The sequence below is a fragment of the Sus scrofa genome, chromosome 12 (genome assembly GCF_054392235.1).
Source record: "Sus scrofa isolate SSC_HxYL_T2T_F1_AM1 chromosome 12, Sscrofa_HxYL_maternal_Yorkshire_Landrace_v2.0, whole genome shotgun sequence".
Lineage (NCBI taxonomy): Eukaryota > Metazoa > Chordata > Mammalia > Artiodactyla > Suidae > Sus > Sus scrofa.
Window position 1 is genome coordinate 55,040,734 of NC_139394.1, and position 17,132 is coordinate 55,057,865.

At 52.9% G+C, this 17,132-nt stretch overlaps 1 protein-coding gene across 3 annotated transcripts in view; it reads left to right on the plus strand.

The window, feature by feature from the left end:
- SPNS3 (SPNS lysolipid transporter 3, sphingosine-1-phosphate (putative)) overlaps positions 1-17,132 on the plus strand; it is a 56,051-nt gene that overhangs the window by 33,034 nt on the left and 5,885 nt on the right. For all 3 annotated transcript variants that reach the window (XR_014821583.1, XM_003131886.7, XM_084985566.1), the window contains one exon: positions 13,902-13,967. Coding sequence is in view for 2 of the 3 variants with exons in the window: in XM_003131886.7 (XP_003131934.5) it covers positions 13,902-13,967 (66 nt within the window). In the remaining variant the exon portion in view is untranslated. The remainder of the gene's footprint in view (positions 1-13,901; positions 13,968-17,132) is intronic.

A 17,132-nucleotide genomic window follows, 5' to 3' on the forward strand; every position in this document is an offset into this window, starting at 1 on the left:
ACCTCCGAGCTGGCCTCCCTGGTGTCTGGCCATTGGCTGCGGCCCCTGCATTTTCCTCCGTGCGGCCTCGCATCCTCCACTGGGCGAAACTGAGGGTCCCAGGGCCGCATTCCAAGAAAAAAGAGTGGAAGCTGCCGACTCTCTCAAGGCCTAGGCCAGGAACAGCACAGGGTCACTTCTGCCTTTTTATTTTATTAGGGTCACTCGTGCAGCATATGAAAGTTCCCGGGCTAGGGGTCAAATTGAAGCTGCCGTTGCCGGCTTACAGCCCAGCCACCACAACGCAGGATCCAAACTGCCTCCGAGACCTACACCACAGCCCATGGCAATGCCAGATCCTTAAGCCACTGTGCCAGGCCAGGGATCAAACCCACATCCTCATGGATACAAGTCAGGTATGATTACCGCTGAGCCACGCCGGGAGCTCTACTTCTGCCTATTTTATTGCTTGAAGCAAAGTGTAAAGAGCCAGCCCTGTTTCACCGTGGGAGGGGGCTGCACAAGGGTGCAAATTCCAAGAAGGGGATTAATTAGGGGCCATGTGGTAACTACCTGCCACGGGGTTTAACAAGGTCTCTGGCGGCTGTGTTGATAATAGAATGAAAAAGGACAAAGACAGAGACAGGGAAACCAGTTAGGAAGCTTTCTAAGGATGCAGGCAAGAGATGCCTGTGGCTTGGATTGGGCGAGTTAAGGAGGAAGTGCAAAGATGTGGTCAGGCTCTGGGTATGTTTTGGACGTGGAAGCAACAGGATTTGAGGGTGAGAAAAAGGGGTGAGACGCCAGGGTTGTGGGCCTGAGCGATTGGAAGGATGGAGTTGCCATTTCTGAGATGGAGAAGGTTGGGGGTGGGCAGAGCTGTTGTTGTTTTTGGAAAGGGTAGGATTAGGCGTTTAATTTTAGACTCGTTACATTTGAGACGCCTCTTAGGCCTTTCGACAGTAGATGTTAAGAGGCCGTTGGAAATGTATGAGTCTGGAGTTCAGGAGAGCGGTCTCCGCCGGTGATTTAAAGCTCGGAGATGGAATGAGATCACCGAGGGCCTGAGCTTGGATAGAAAAGAGAAGAGGACCGGGGATCACACCCTCTGGGGCCTTCGGCGCATCAAGGATGTGGAAGCATCGTGCTACCACAGGGAACTCGGGTGTGGACACCAGCGGTCAGTCCACCACCCTCTATCCGTGACCTCTCTATTTTTATTTGGGGGGAATTTAAAAAAAACAAAAGCATGCTCAGAAAAGCACAAAGAAGAAAATAACACCTTTCCATTTTCTCATCCTCCAGAATCAGCCACTCTTAACATCTCGGCCTGTTGGCTTCCACTTTTGTTATGTGACCATCTTTATATTATGTGACTATGTATGTCTCTGTCTATAAACACAGCTCTGTGTTTTTAGAAATTTTTGTATCAAACTAGAGTTATATGGTGATTTTATTTATTTAAAAAAATTTTTTTTGTTTGTTTTTTAGGGCTGCACCCGTGGCATGTGGAAGTTCCAGGCTAGGGGGTCAAATGAGAGCTATAGCTGCTGGCCTACAGCACCGCCACAGCAACATGGGATCCGAGCCACATCTGCGACCTACACCACAGCTCATGGCAACACCGGATCCTTAACCCACTGAGCAAGGCCAGGGATTGAACCTGCATCCTCATGGATGCTAGTTGGGTTCGTTAACTGCCAAGCCATGAAGGGAACTCCTATATGGTAATTTTAATTTATTGAGAGGAAATTCATGTACTATTTGGCCATTTAGAATGCAAAATTTAATGGTTTTTAGTATATTTAGGGTTTTGCCATCCACACCACATCAATTTGAGAATATTTTCATCACCTCCAAAAGAAACTTCAGGAGTTCCCATGTGGCTCAGTGGGTTAAGAACCTGACCAGTGTCTGGGAGGATGTGGGTTTGATCCCTGGCCTTGCGCAGTGGGTTAAGGATCTGGTATTGCCACGAGCTGCAGTGTAGGTCACAGATGTGGCTCAGATCCACCGTTGCTGTGTCTGTGGCAGAGGCCCCAGCTGCAGCCCTGATTTGAGCCCTGGCCTGGGAACTTCCATATGCTGCAGGTACAGCCCTGAAAAGCAAAAAGAAAAGGAACTCTACTCAATATTCTGTGATAATTTATGAGGGAAAATAAATAATCTGAAAGGAGTTTCCACTGTGGCTCAGCAGTAACAAACCCGACTAATATCCATGAGGACTCAGGTTTGATCCCTGGCCTCACACATTGGGTTGAGGATCTGGCGTTGCCGTGAGCTGTGGTGTGGGTTGCAGGTGAGGCTCGGATCTAGAGTGTCTGTGGCTGGGGCATAGCTCGGATTTGACTCCTAGTCTGGGAACTTCCATATGTTGTAGGTGTGGCCCTAAAAAAGCAAAAAAAAAAAAAAAAAGAAAAAATCTGAACATGAATGGATGTGTGTGCCTGTATAACTGAATCACTTTGTTGTACAGCAGAAATTGTCACAACATTGCAAATCAGCTATACTTTAATAAAACTTAAAAAAGAAACTTCATAAGAGAGAGATCCCTAATGGCCTCAGGTTTAAGGATCTGGTATTGTCACTGTGGTGGCCCAGGTTGCTGCTGTGATATGGATTTGATCCCTGGCCTGGGAACGTCCATGTGCTTGTGGGCGTGGCCAAAACCAACCAACCAACCAACCAAACAAACAAACAAACTTCATAACAGTCATTCACCATTTCCCCCCAGCCTTTCCGTACTCTGGCTCTATGTAACTGCTAATCTACTTTGTGTCTTAAGAGACTTGCCTATTCTGGATATTCCATATAGATGGAATCCTGTAATGTTTAATTCATTTATATGAATTTACCTGCAGAAATGGAAGTGAAATCAAAGGAATTTACTTCAAATTAATTTTAAAACGTTGGACTTATTAATGACTCCTGACTAGGCTTCTTATGTCTCCTCGCTTCTCCTCTCCCCAGTCTCTTGATTTTTGTTAATTATTATTTTTACTTTTTTCTAGATTTACAGCATTCACAGTCTGTTCTCTGAGCATAATTCTTACGGTTGTTTGACAGCAGTCCCAGATTTAAATAGATTCAATACTCATTATCAGTCTGGTACATAGGTTCTCCGTTCCTGAGTCCTTTATTTCGGTTCAGCTCCTAGCTGGGTAGATTTTGTGGTTCAATAGTGTTTAATTCATTTTGTTCCCCTTTCAAAAAAAGGCTCTAGTGATTGTATTCCTTTGGTTCATTCATGTTTGAGATTATCTTCTCTTTTCCTCTTCACTTGAAGAACCCTGAACTGGGTATAATATTTTTGGCTTACAATTCCTTTCTTTCATTTTTGTGCAAGGCTTTGTTCCATGGTCTTTTGGTGTCAGATATTGCTATGGAGAATAAAGTTGAAAAAGCCTTTTATTTTCCCATCTGGATATCTGAAGATTTCATTATTCTTGAAATTAACTAGTGTATTATTTCTCTCTTTCTGTGTAACAAGTCACCCCCAACTATAGCCATTTGAGACCGCATACATTTATTTTAATTTTTTTAAAAATTGAAGTATAGTTGATTTGCAAGGTGTTAATTTCTGCTGAACAGCAAAGTGACTCAGTTATACACATATATGCATTCTTTTTTAATATTCTTTTCCATTATGGTTCCTCCCAAGATATTGAATATAGTTCCCCGGGCTCTGCAGTAGGACCTTGTTGTGTATCCATTCTATATGTAATGCTTTGCATTTGCCAACCCCAGATTCCCAGTCCCTCCCTTCCCCATCCCGCCTTCTTCTTGGCAGCCACAGGGCTGTTCTCTATGTCTGTGAGTCTGTTTCTGTTTTGTTGGTAGGTTCATTGGTGCTGTATTTTAGATTCCGCATTTAAGTGACATCATATGATACATCTCTTCCTTCCTCTCTCTTTCTCTCTGCTTTTTAGGCCTGCATCCATGGCATATAGAGGTTCCCGGCTAGGGGTCAAATTGGAGCGGCAGCTGCTGGCCTACGCCACAGCCACAGCAATGCAGGATCCTCAATCCATTGAGTGGGGCCAGGGATCCAACCCACGTCCTCATGGATACCAGTCAGATTTGTTCCCACTGCGCCACAATGGGAACTTCTGTCTTTCTAATTTACTTTACTGAGTATGAGAATCCCTAGTTATATCCATGTTGCTGTGAATGGCATTATTTTGTTCTTTTTTATGACTGAGTAGTATTTCGTTGTATACATGTATCATGTCTTTTTTTTTTTTTTTTCTTTTTTTTTTTGGCTGTACCCACAGCATAAGGAAGTTCCTGAGCTAGGGATTGAATCCTAGCTGCAGCTGTGACCTGCACCACAGCTGCAGCAATGCTGGATCCTTAACCTACTATGCCAGGCTGGGTATCAAATCCACACTGCCTCAGAGACAATGCTGGGTCCTTAATCACTGCACCACAGTGGGAACTCTGTGTACCATATCTTCTTTATCCATTCATCTGTCAGTGAACATTAGGTTGTTTCCATGTCTTGGCTCTTGTGAATAATGCTGCTATGAAATACGGGTACATGTGTATTTTTGAACTATAGTTTTTTTCTGCATATATGCCCGAGAGTGGGATTGCTGGATCATATGGTAATTCCAGTTTTAGTTTTCTGAGGAACCTCCATACTGTTATTCATAGTAGCTGCACCAGCTGAATTCCCACCAACAGTGTCGAGGGTTCCCCTTTTGCCACACCCTCTCCAGCATTTGTTAGCAAGACACGCACATTTATTATCTCTGAGTTTCTGTGGGTCAGGAATCCAGGCATAGCTTAGTTGGATCCTCTGCTTCATGATCTCTTGCAGTTTGCAGTCAAGGCATTGGCTTAGGGTCTGTGGTCTCATCTGAAGGCTCAACTGGGGAGGGATCCGCTTCCAAGCTCACTCAGTGATTGTTGGCATCATTCAGATCCTTGTGTTGTTGGGCTGAGGATCTTAGCTCTCATTGACTGTTGGCTTGGGTCTGCTCTCAGTTTCTTTGCTAGGTTGGCCTCTTTTTTATGGCAGCTCCCTTCATTTAGAGTGTGCAGGCTGAGAAGGTGATGGAAGAGTCTATTAAGGGAAGTCACAATTTTGTAACCTAATCACAGAAGTGGTATCCCATTACTTTTGCTGTATTCTGCTCATTGGAAGCACATCCCTCAGTCCAGTTCACCCAAGGGGAGGGGACCACACAAGGATGGGAATACAAGACGCAGGGGTCTCTGGAGCCATGTTAGAAGCCGTTTCCCAGAGCTGGCATATGTCTCGATGCTAAATATTCTGTATCATATGAAAATTTCTTTGTAATAGGGTTCTTATCTGCTGAATTAGTACTGAGTAACGTCCTTTGCTGTCTCATCTCTTTGAACATTTCTTATGTTTATTTATTGGGGTTTTTGTTTGTTTGTTTGTTTGTTTGTTTTACTGGTGTTGGATCATCTTCTGGGCCTAGGCTGAGGTCAGCAAGGCATGGAGGGCATACGATTTAAGGAGTCCCTCACTCTCAGGGGCTGAGCCTGCACTTGTGCAACCTGGAGACTGAGTGCCTCCTTAAATTTGGTTCCCTAGGGGAGTTCCTGTTGTGGCTCAGTGGGTAGGAACTTGACATAGTGCCCGTGAGGATGTGGGTTCCATCTCCGGCCTCACTCTGTGGTTTAAGGATTTGGTGTTGCCACAAGCCAAGGCATAGATTGCAGGTGCTGCTCAGATCTGATGTGGCTGTGGCTGTGGCGTAGGCCTGCAGCTGTGGTTTTGATTCAGCCCCTGGCCTGGGAGCTTCCATATGCTGTAGGTGTGGCCATAAAAAGAAAAAAAAAAAATCTATGCCCTGGGTGCCTCAGTTTCCACACCTTAGTCCCAGCTATGATCCTCTTTATCTGTCTTCCGTATCATTTACTTCTCTCTAAATGTTTTCTTCTCTTTGTATGTTTATTTTATTTTATTTTATTTTTTTGCCTTTTTGTCTTTTTAGGGCCACACCCGCGGCTTATGGAGATGCCCAGGCTAGGGGTCAAATCGGAGCTACAACTGCCGGCCTACACCACAGCCACAGCAATGCAGGATCTGAGCCACATCTGTGACCTACACCACAGCTCACAGCAATGCTGGATCCTTAACCCACTGAGCAAGGCCAGGGATCAAACCCGCGCCCTCATAGGTGCTAGTCGTGTTCGTGAACTGCTGAGCCACAATGGGGAACTCCTCTTCTCTCTGTATTTTTAAAAATCAGTGGGTGCGAGATCATCTCAAGCCTTTTCTTTTTTTTTTTGTCTTTTGTCTTTTTGTTGTTGTTGTTGCTATCTCTTGGGCCGCTTCCGCGGCATATGGAGGTTCCCAGGCTAGGGGTTGAATCGGAGCTGTAGCCACCGGCCTACGCCAGAGTCACAGCAACGCGGGATCTGAGCCTCGTCTGCAACCTTCACCACAGCTCACGGCAACGCCGAATCGTTAACCCACTGAGCAAGGGCAGGGACCGAACCCGCGACCTCATGGTTCCTAGTCGGATTCGTTAACCACTGCGCCATGACGGGAACTCCTCAAGCCTTTTCTCTGTATGGGTGATTCTACTGCGGTCGATGCCTATTCTGTTTTTTCTTAGTTCTGTAGTAAGGTTGTTTGTGGCTTTGCTCCTCCACATTTCCTTAGGTCTGTGATATCCTTTCGTCCCTCACCCTCTGGTGGGTCTTCATTTCCTCTCAACTCTTTCTTTATTGAGTTAATATTCAATACAGATGAAGCAATTATGAGGAATTTCTTTCTGCTCCTTCTCCTGCTATCTTCTAGATTGGGTCCTTTTTTCTCCCTTCCTCCCTTTCTGTCTTCTTCCTTCTCTGCCTTTCTCCCTTTCCGCTTGCTCCATTTCTCTCTCTCTCTTCCTTCCTTCTCTCCTTCCCTCCCCTTTCTCCCTCCCTCCATCCTGCCTCTTCCTTCCTCCCTTCCTTTTCCTTTCCCTGCCTCTTTCTTTCTCTCTTTCTCTTTCTTTCTTTCTTTCTGTCTTTCTGTCTGTCTGTCTTTTCTTCTCTCTCTCTCTCTCTCTGGCTGCACCTGCAGCCTATTGGTTGAATCAGAGCTGCAGCTGCTGGTTTATGCCACAGCAACTCGGGACAAAAGCCACATCTGCAACCTACAGCGCCGGATCCTCAGCCCACTGATCGAGGCCAGGGATGAAACCTGCATCCTCACAGACACTGTGTTGAGTTCTTAACCTGCTGAGCCGCAATGGGAACTCCAAGGAATATTTCTTTTTTTTTTTTTTTAATGGCCACACCAGTGGCATAGAGAAAGTTCCCAGGGCCAGGGATTAAATCCGAGCCGCAGCTCCCAGCCACATCACGTCCTTTAACCACTGCATCAGGCTGGGGAATCTAACCCACACTTCTGCAGCAACCTGAGCAGCTGCGGTCAGGTTCTTAACCCACTGTGCCACAGCAGGAACTCCCTCTCTCTCTTTTTTCTCTCCTCTCCCTCCCTCTCTTCTCCTCCCTCCTTCCCCTACTCTCTCCTTTTTTCTGCCCCTTTGCGTAGTGCAATGTGGAGTGCTTTCCCCAGTACTGAACTTGCCTGGATATAATGTGGGGGGCTCTTTGCTTTTGACTCTGTCCCAGCCTTCTCTGTGACCCTTCTCTTCCCCAAAGCGGCTGCAGTTTTAGAGGTGAGCGTCAGGTTTTCTGTGGCCTGAGGGAATTGCAGGGCTCAGGTGAGGCGGGAGGAGCCTTTGCTAGAAAACCTGGGCTCTGCTCTCTCTTTGGGGATTTAAGTCAATGCTCTATCACAGGGTTCATTCCATTAAATTACTGGCTGCATCCCCCTTCTGCGATGGCAGCTGTTTTTCGGCCTTAGGTGGAGTCAGGAACTGGAGTCATTATTCACTTTCCCCACTTTTACCCACTTATCCCCAGAAACTTTGCCCACTGCTTCTCAGTTAAAGGGGGGACTGAAGGACCCCTACTCAGTTTATTTCCTTCCAGATGTGGGGCTTTTGGAGCATAGTTTTGGGGAGAGGGGAGCTGGGAAGGGCTTTACTCCAGAATTATCTTTTTTTTTTTTGTCTTTTTGCCTTTTCTAGGGCCGCACTTGCAGCATATGGAGGTTCCCAGGCTAGGGGGTCTAATCGGAGCCTGTAGCTGCCAGCCTACGCCACAGCCACAGCAATGCTGGATCCTTAACCACTGAGCAAGGCCAGGGATTGAACCCGCAGCCTCATGGTTCCTAGTCGGATTCGTTAACCACTGAGCCACGATAGGAACTCCTCTCTCTCTCTCTTTTTTTTTTTTTTTTTTTTTGCCTCGGCTGCCAATATTTAATACGTATCTCATTAGGCTCTGTTCTTTTCCTTGGTGAAAAACTTTTTTTCCTGACACTCTTTTATTTTAGGGTGGGGAGGGAAGTCTGTGATGCAATTGCAGTCCTCTGTCTTTTGTTGTTGTTGTTGTTGTCTTTTTTTGCCATTTCTTGGGCCGCTCCCTCGGCATATGGAGGTTCCCAGGCTAGGGGTCGAATCGGAGCTGTAGCTGCCAGCCTATGCCACAGCCACAGCAATGCGGGATCCGAACTGTGTCTGTGACTTACACCACAGCTCACGGCAACGCCGGATCCTTAACCCACTGAGCAAGGGCAGGGACCGAACCCGCAACCTCATGGTTCCTAGTCGGATTTGTTAACCACTGAGCCACAACGGGAACTCCCCTCCGTCTTTATGTATGAGTTGCCCCAGATGGTCTTGATGGCTCCTTCCAGCCCAAACTAGATCATGACTCAGAGTTCCCTACTTGCCCAAGGAAAGAGGTGGCTACCATGACACGGAGCCCAGCCAGCTTGGTGGTCACTGAGGCTTTCACATCCAGAAGGGGATGGTGGCCTTCTCAGCCTTGAAGATGCCTGGGCAAGGACCAAGATAGGAGGCCCAGTACTTGCCCAGCCTGGTGCCCCTAAGGGAGCCTTGTGTGGTGGTTGGCAGGGAGCAGTCAGGATGTGTGTCCCCATAGCTGGAGTCAGGGTCAGCCAAGGATTCCAGGTTGGCTGTGGGATCTGCTGTGTGCAGGTGCCTCAGCTCGGGGATCTGTCCTTCCACAGGGCCCTTGGGGGCTTCTTGGATAAGCCCTTTTTCTTTCTTTTCCTTTTAGGGCTGCATCTGCAACATATGGAGGTTCTCAGGCTAGAGGTAGACTTGGAGCTGCAGCTGCCAGCCTACACCATAGCCACAGCCATGCCAGATCTGAGCTGCGTCTGTGACCTACACCACAGCTCATGGCCATGCCAGATCCTTAACCCACTGAGCGAGGCCGGGGATTGAACCCGAGTCCTCATGGATACTAGTCGGGTTTATAACCCGCTGAGCCACAACTGGAACTCCAAGATAAGCCACCTTTTTCTTACATCTTGGGCTGGGATAACTGGGCCTTGCCAGGGGCTGCCTTGGAGGGGCTGAGAAAGGCTCCCTACCTTCCTCTGAGGACCCACCTCCCTGTCAGGACCAGCAGGTGTCTCCTCTTGGATGGGCATCAGAACCCTCGCGAGAGAGCCTGTGATCTCAGCTGAATTCTCCAGGAGGACCGGCGCTCGTTCCCCACCTGCCTGCCTCCCAGGCTGCTGGGCTGTTGCTGGCCCTTGGGAGCTGGGAGGTGTCCTTGTGCCCTGAAACCAGTCCTTGCAATTACAGGTTGGCAGGCCCTGGGGGCAAACTGTGCCAGCCGGCTGGGCAGCTTGCTGGCAGCCAGTCTGTGCTGGGGGCCTGCTTCCTGAGTGGCTCAACCACACTGGGTGAGGCATTGGCTCAAGTGAGGGGAGGACGAGGCCTTAGCTCGGCCTGAGTCTCCACGAGTCTGCAGGGGACACTTACTTTCTCCTTTCCTAGGGGCACCTAGAATCCATTCTTTTGCAGCACAGAGATTAGGTGCCACCCAAGTGGAGGCCCGAGATGGACCAAGGTGAAGACGCTGTCTCTTCCACCCTGTAGGGGCTGAGCCTTCTCTGGGGCAGGTGCTCCAGCTTCCTTCCTGCTCATGCCTACTTGTGCACGCAGGTGCACGCGAGGAGGGGGTGTGCATGTGTGTGTGTGTGAAGGGATGAGTGTGTGCATGGCCGTGTGCATGCATGTGCATGAGAGCAAAAGCAAGAGTGTGTTTGTGTATGTGAATATGTGTGTGTACCCGTGTGACTGTGTGTGTGTGACGTGCTGTGCCTATTATGAGACCCGTGTTCACGTTAGGCTGTTTTCCAGCAAGTCCACGCCAGCAAGCCTGCACCAGGGTTGTCAGCCACCAGCTGTTTAGCTGGTACTCTTGCCACACATATTTTAATGCTTGAAACCTCATCCCTTTTACCTGCCTATGCGCGTCCTTGTGCCTGAGTTCTGCATGTGTCCCAGCTGATGCGTCCAGGACACGTGCACAAGTATTGGAGCTCTTGTGCGTGTGTGAGGTCTTGAGCATGCACATGTCTGTGTGTGCCTGTGTCGTGGGGCTTATGTGAATGTGTGTGCACAGTCCTCTCTGCTGGGGGTGACTAAGGCCAGAAATATTCGTCGCAGCCCCAGCTCCGGGGGGACATCCTCTTGACTCTGAAATGGAGAAGGCCCAGGGCTGAGGGGCTTCACGTTTCTCAGGCTCCAGGCGGCATTCCCAGGCCCTGTTACCCCCGGGGACGGAGTCAGGCGCTAAGGGGACAAGGGCAGAGCCCGATTTCCCTTTTGGAAGTCCCCTCCGGGCTGCCGTTAGGAGGCAGGGGGGCCTGGGAAACTTGTAAGGAGGAGGGGTAGGGGAGGCCGCCAGAAGGAGGCGGATCTGAGGGACATTTAGGATGCAGAAAGGACAGGCGTTAGTGCCTGGAGGGGTGTGAGGGTGAGCAAGGGATGTAGGAGCCCCCGGCCGCCCCCTCTTCATATCTGGCCCGAGTAACAAAGCACAAGGACCATCCAGGAGAGACGTAGCTTGGGGGGCTTGCTGGTGGCCTGTCTGTGCCAAGGATCTATGTCCTGGCTGCCTCCACCACCCTGGGTGGGGACAGTAATGGGGGGGGGGGGGACAGAAGGAGCGAGTGGGATTGGGAAGTTCCCTTTGTGGCTCAGCGGTAATAAGCCTGAATAGTATCCATGAGGATGCAAGTTCAATTCCTGGCCTTGCCATAGGCTGTGGTGTAGGTCACAGACTTGGCTCAGATCCTGCATTACTGTGGCTGTGGTGTAGGCTGGCAGCTACAGCGCTGATGCCACCCCTAGCCTGGGAACCTCCATATGCCTCGGGTGCGGCCCTAAAAAAAAAAAGAGAGAGCGGGTTTGGGAACCAGGTCAGAGGGGGGCCTGGCGCAGGAGAGGGCCTGGGTGGGAGGAGCCGTGAGCAGCCTTTCAGCATGAAAATCTTTCAGTATGAAAATCTTTCACTGTGACTTTACTTCATACCAGGGCCCTTCTTGTTTGTTTTGGTTTTTGATTGCGGAGCCCAAGTGTCACAGAAGCCGCTGTGGGGACACAAACAGCACCCAGCTTCAGAAGCCCAGGCCGTTGGCACAGGGGGGGTGCCTGGTGGGGCACTGGGGCCATCCCATCATTGGAGTAGGGTTGGGGAAACCAAGGCCCGGGGTTGGGGGTAACCTTCCGGGGGTGGTCCCGCGTGGCAGAGTGGGGCCAGCAGGGCGGTCCCACCCCAGGAGGTGACACCTCTTTGATGAAGGGTCCCTCGCAGAGCCCAGGCAGCTGCCTCAGGAGACTGTAATTATGGGATTAGGAGGCGGCCTCTCCCCAGCGGGGCCCTTCGCCCCTCAAAGCCACCACATGGAGACGAGAATTTGGTGGCTTGGGATGGGTTTCCAGGTGTGTCTGACGTGAGCCGGCCTCCTCGGGCAGGCTCGCTCAGCCTGAAAGGCCCCATTGTGGCTGCAGCCTCCCTCGGAGTGGCTCTATTTTGGGGTCAGGACCCACCCCATTCCAGCTGGAGGAAGGAAGAGGTGTATTTCCGTATGTCCTGTGGGTGTGGGGGGCCAGGGGTGGGTGTGCAGGAGGCCACAGCAGCAGGGAGCAAGCTCGGAGTGGCTGGCGCCTGGTGGTTTGGAGGCCAGGATACCGTCGAGCTGGAGGCCTGAGGAGGGCGGAGGCCTGGCAGCCCGGGTGGCGGTGGGAGTGAAGGGGACGACGAGCTGCCCCGGCTTTCATGTGGCCCCGGGAGGCCAGGTTGGCCAACTCCGTGGAGCTGGACGCGCTTCCTGATTCCCACCCCAGGCCCAGAGGGAGGCCCGCCCTGCCCTCAAGGGCTCCCCAGCTTGTGGAGGGCCGAGGGCTGGTGAGACTGGGAGAAGACACCTGCTGCCCCTCCTCAGTGCGTCCCGCCCTCTCTCCCCAGCCCGGGCCACACTCCTGCCTGTCCAGCGTGGCGGGTGCCTTCCAGCCTCCTCACCTCTGCTCTCGGGTTCTGGGCCTGGCCTGGCTCCCCTCAGCCCATCCTCATCCTGCCCATCCTTCAGGGCTCTGCTCAGCACCGCCTCCACCTGGAAGCCCTCCCTGTCCTGGGCTTTCCTCTGACTTCCCTTATGCCAGCCTTGGCCGGACCGTGGCTGCCGGGCCTTGTGTCCCTTACCTTGCACGGGGCCAGTCGCAGCGGCGACGGGGGCTCCATGTATGACCCTGGGCCCGACTCTCCTCATCTGTGAAGTGGGGTGATCGTGTCTCACGATGGCTGAGAGATGGGTGACAAACGTGGACGCGCCTGGTGCCCTTTGGGCCCTCTGACCTGGATGCTTAGAGGCCTTTAGGTGCCAGAGCCTGGGGTGCCCTGGGCACAGCCCCGTGACTCCAGGAATGACTAATTCCACTCTAGCAATAAGCTCTTAGAAGCGCGGAGAAAAGAGACTTTTTTCCCTCCTTCTTGCTGCTTCATTAAACTCCTCCTGAGTGAGTGGAATGAGGATTGTCTTAATCCTTTGGCACGAGGTGGGGGCTCCAGGAACAGGGCGAGACAGGCCCACGGTGACAATACCTCCAGTCACCGGCAGATATTGAGGCGGTGGGGAGGGGGACACAGATTATCCCGACCCCACAAAGACCCCGGGCAGGAGGTGGGCTCTGGATGGGGGCTGGAAGCCTGGTGTTCCAGGTTGGCTTTGCCCTGGATCAGCTGGTGACCTCAGATAAGCCCTGGTACAGACAAGGGCAGGTACTGTCTCTGCCTTGCTCACCTCCTGGCCTGGGAAGGGGATGGCCTGGGAGGGGCTGTTGATGGGGTGCCTGGGCTGGACGGTCCGGCTGGCATGAGGTGGACACCTCCTCAGTGTACACAGGCCTTAGGAGAACAAAGGGGAGGCTGGGCAAGCCCGGAGTGGGCCCAGAGCCTTTCTCCTCTAAGTCTGTTTCCCCACCTTTTTTCTGTTTTTTTTTGTTTTGTTTTGTTTTGTTTTGTTTTTTTACGGCCACGCTTGCGCATATGAAAGTTCCTAGGCTAGGGGTGGAGTTGGAGCTCTAGCTACTGGCCTGCAACACAGCCACAGCAACGCTGGATCCTTAACCAACTGAGTGAGGCCAGGGATCGAACCCACGTCTTCATGTGTACTAGTCGGGTTCATAACCGGCTGAGCCACAATGGGAACTCCCGTTTCCCCTCCTTTGAAAGTGACCTCAGAGTCCTGGCTGCCTGCTCGTGCGGCTCCTGGGTGCTCTCAAGGGCTGGACCCCAGGGGTCGTCCATTCAGGGATTGGGGAAAGGGCTTTTCCCAGCCAGGGGCCTGGCAGTCGCCTCCGGGTCACAGCAGCCAGTCTGCCCACTCTGGAGGCTGCTGGAACTGGGAAAGCAGTTCCAGAGCTCACCCCCCACCCCCAAGGATGTTTCCATGGTACCTTCCTCTGTGCAGCCTGCCTCCTTCTCCAGGGGCAGCAAGAAGAGGGCGTGGGGCTGGTGGCTGAGACCCAGGAAGCCTCACTCTGGCCACCCTTTGTCCACAGGTGTTCCTGGCCCTCGGGGAGCTGCTTCTGTCTTGCAACTGGGCAGTGGTTGCTGACATCCTGCTGGTAGGTGTGCGAGTGGGAGCAGAGGGCTGGTCCTGGGGCCTTCTGAGCAGGGGCAGCTGGAGTCTGTCCTGCTCAGGGCTGGACTTCTGCTGTTGGGTGGCCTAGGGGTCAGGAGAGGCCTCAGAGACCATGGGGTGGGGGACCAAGGTCAATGGACTGTCACCTTGGACCGGGGACCTCCCTGACACTCAAACATATCCTCTGACCAGGACTCCCATTTTGTAGATGAGCACATGGAGACTCAGAGAGGGCGGGGGCCTGGACCAGGGTCACACAGCATGCAAAGGACTGAGTCCTGAATGGGCCCAGCGTTTTTGACTCCAGGGCTCTCTTGCTCCCTCCCTCTTTCTTGATTACTCTCCTTCTCAGCAAGCAGGCTCCTTGGCCTCCACTTGGGTGTGCAGACAGGGACTCTGGACTTTAGGGCTACCGAGCCCGGGTGGATCCAGGCCGCCCAGCTCCCACATCATGGCCTGCAGGTCAGGGGGCTGGCTCAGGCTATCCGGAGACCTGACGCTCTGTCCTGACCACTTGGCTGCTAGGTCCACAGTCTAGCACGACCTCCCTGAGCCTCAGACTCTCCATCCAGCCTCCCTGCCTCCTTCTCGGAGATGTACAGGGAAAACTATTTGAACACGGACAGGCTGTGCCCTTGTGGATGACACAGGGTCCCAGACCTAGGGACACCCCCAAGAGCCTTCCTCTTGCCTCCGGGCAGCCTGGCACCATCCAGCGCGGGGCACAAGGGAACTAGAGCAGCTTGCAGTCGGCTGAGAGCTGTCCTGAGGGTGGTCTGGTGCCGGGGCACGGACAGGGATTCAAGAAACAGACCTGGGCTTCAGCCCTGCTTCTGTTCCTTCATAGCTGTGTGTGACGTGGGCAGGTCACTTTGTCTTAAGCCTCAGATTCCCTGTGTGGAATCCGTCGTGGCGCAGTGGTTAACGAATCCAACTAGGAACCATGAGGTCGTGGGTTCCATCCCTGGCCTCGCTCACTGGGTTAAGGATCCAGCGTTGCTGTGAGCTGTGGTGTGGGTTGCAGACACAGCTCGGATTCCATGTTGCTGTGACTCTGGTGTAGGCCGGCAGCTGTAGCTCCGATTGGACCCCTCGCCTGGGAACCTCCATATGCTGCGGGAAGCGGCCCTAGAAAAGGCACAAAGACAAAAAAAAAAAAAAAAAAAAAAAAAAAGGATGAAAATACCTCATAGGTTATTGTGGGGGTGAAGCGAGATCATCTGTGTGGAGCTTTTGCCCCGTGCCCGGTGCAGAGAATGCGGGCTGGGGTTCTGATGGCAAGTCGGAGGTTGCTGCTTGCTTGCTTCCTTCCTTCCTTTTCCCTTCTTCCACACCTGCAGCATATGGAGGTTCCCAGGATAGGGGTTGACCTCTAGCCTATACCTCAGATCACGGCAACACCAGATCCTTAACCCACTGAGCAAGGCCAGGGATCGAACCCCCTGCCTCATGGATCCTAACTGTGTTTGTTAACTGCTGAGCCACAAAGGGAACTCCTGGAATTTAAGTTTGAATGGGCTGTGGGGAAGTATAGTCATTTAATTAGCCAACAAGGCCTGCTTGAATACTACTGTGGGCGGGAGGCTCACTCTCTGCCTAGATGTTCGGCTCCTCCCCATGGCCCAGGCTCAGCGGGTGTAGCCAGGGCTGTCCTGTCCTTGACTCCTGGGTGGGTGTATCAGCTGCAGGGACTTTCAGCTCTTTTCCTTCCTCCAGACAGGAGACTTGGGCTCCAGCCCAGACTCAGCCACAGACTTGCCGAATGGCCTTGGGCCTCAGTTTCCTTGCCTATAAAGCGGGGTAATAATTTTTACTGGCCTGGCGGGGAGAACAGGATTGCCTGCGGTTGGGCCCTTGGTACATGGGATTGTCTGGCAAATGTGGTCTTGAGTGGATTTGCCCGCTTTTAGGCACAGGGAGATGAGCTACCTACCCCCACCTCCGAGGCAGCTTGTCCTCTGAAACCTGCCCCCCCCACCTCCCGCCCCCGCAGCTCCCTCCACCTGCCCCCTGCTCCACACGACAGCCCTGCAGATATGCGAAGCTGCGCTCCCTGGGTCTGTGTTTGCAGGAATGATTAACCTGGCAGAGCTAGGCTCTTGGTAGAGCTGTGTGTGGGTTGAGGGCAGCAGTCGGGGTAGGGGCAGCAGAGGAGGGGAGAGGGGACCAATGAGCCATAGTCTGTCCCATCTGGCTCTGCCGGGGAGCTGGCTGGTGCTGGATGGGATCCAGCCCACCCAGTCCTCCCCTTGGCCCTTCTGAGGCTTGGTGGCCACTGGTCCCCAGAGTTTAGCAAGACCCACTCCCCAGGAAGGCTTTCTGGCCCCTTCCCCATCCCCACCTTCCTGAGGCCCCTCAGTGGAAGGACGAGCTTGTGACACTTTGGTGGCCAGAGCTGGGCCAGTCCCTGGGGTTCTCGGAGCTCAACCCCCTGGCGGAGGGGAGGGGAAGGCTCCAGGAGGGAGTCATCTGGGGCCAGACAGGTGAGGGGTGGGCTGTGGGGACCCGGGCTGTGGCATGCAGGGACAGACAGATGGCAGCTGGGAGCAGGGCAAGGGAGGGTGGGGGTGATGAGACCAGGCTGTGTAGACGGCTCCTGTGAGAGGCTGCGCTGGGGAGAGAGGGGATGGTGGCTGGAGGTGGCGGGTCATAGGTAGCGGGTCATAGGTAGCGGGTGTTGCTTTTCTAGAGGTGAGCCGGGAGCAGCCTCCAGGGGGCAGGCGGGGGGCAGTGGGTGGAGCGAGGCCAGCAGTGGGTGGGATGGGCCGGGAGGAAGCCTGGAGCTGGCAGGGGGCAGGAAGTGTGGGGACCCTGGTGTGGCAGGAAGTGTATGGATGGGGGGGCAGTCCCACGGCTGGCTGCCTTTGGTCCTGAGGCACAGAAGGTGAGAGGGCAGCAGGGCCCCAGAGCCAGGATTCTGGAACAGTCGCCCTGCTTCCACTCCCAGCCCTGCTGCTCTCTGGCCTTGTTGTGATCGAAGGTACAGTAGGTAGAAAGGCCACACCCACCGGTTATGCTCAGGCTGCAGGGGCCAACGGAGCTAGTCTTGCATCATGAATGTTCCTGAGGGGTCGCCGTGGGCTCCCTGGGCTCCAGGCCAGTCCCACCTCAGGGTGGCGCGGCTCTCTTTGATCCGCTTATGCACAAG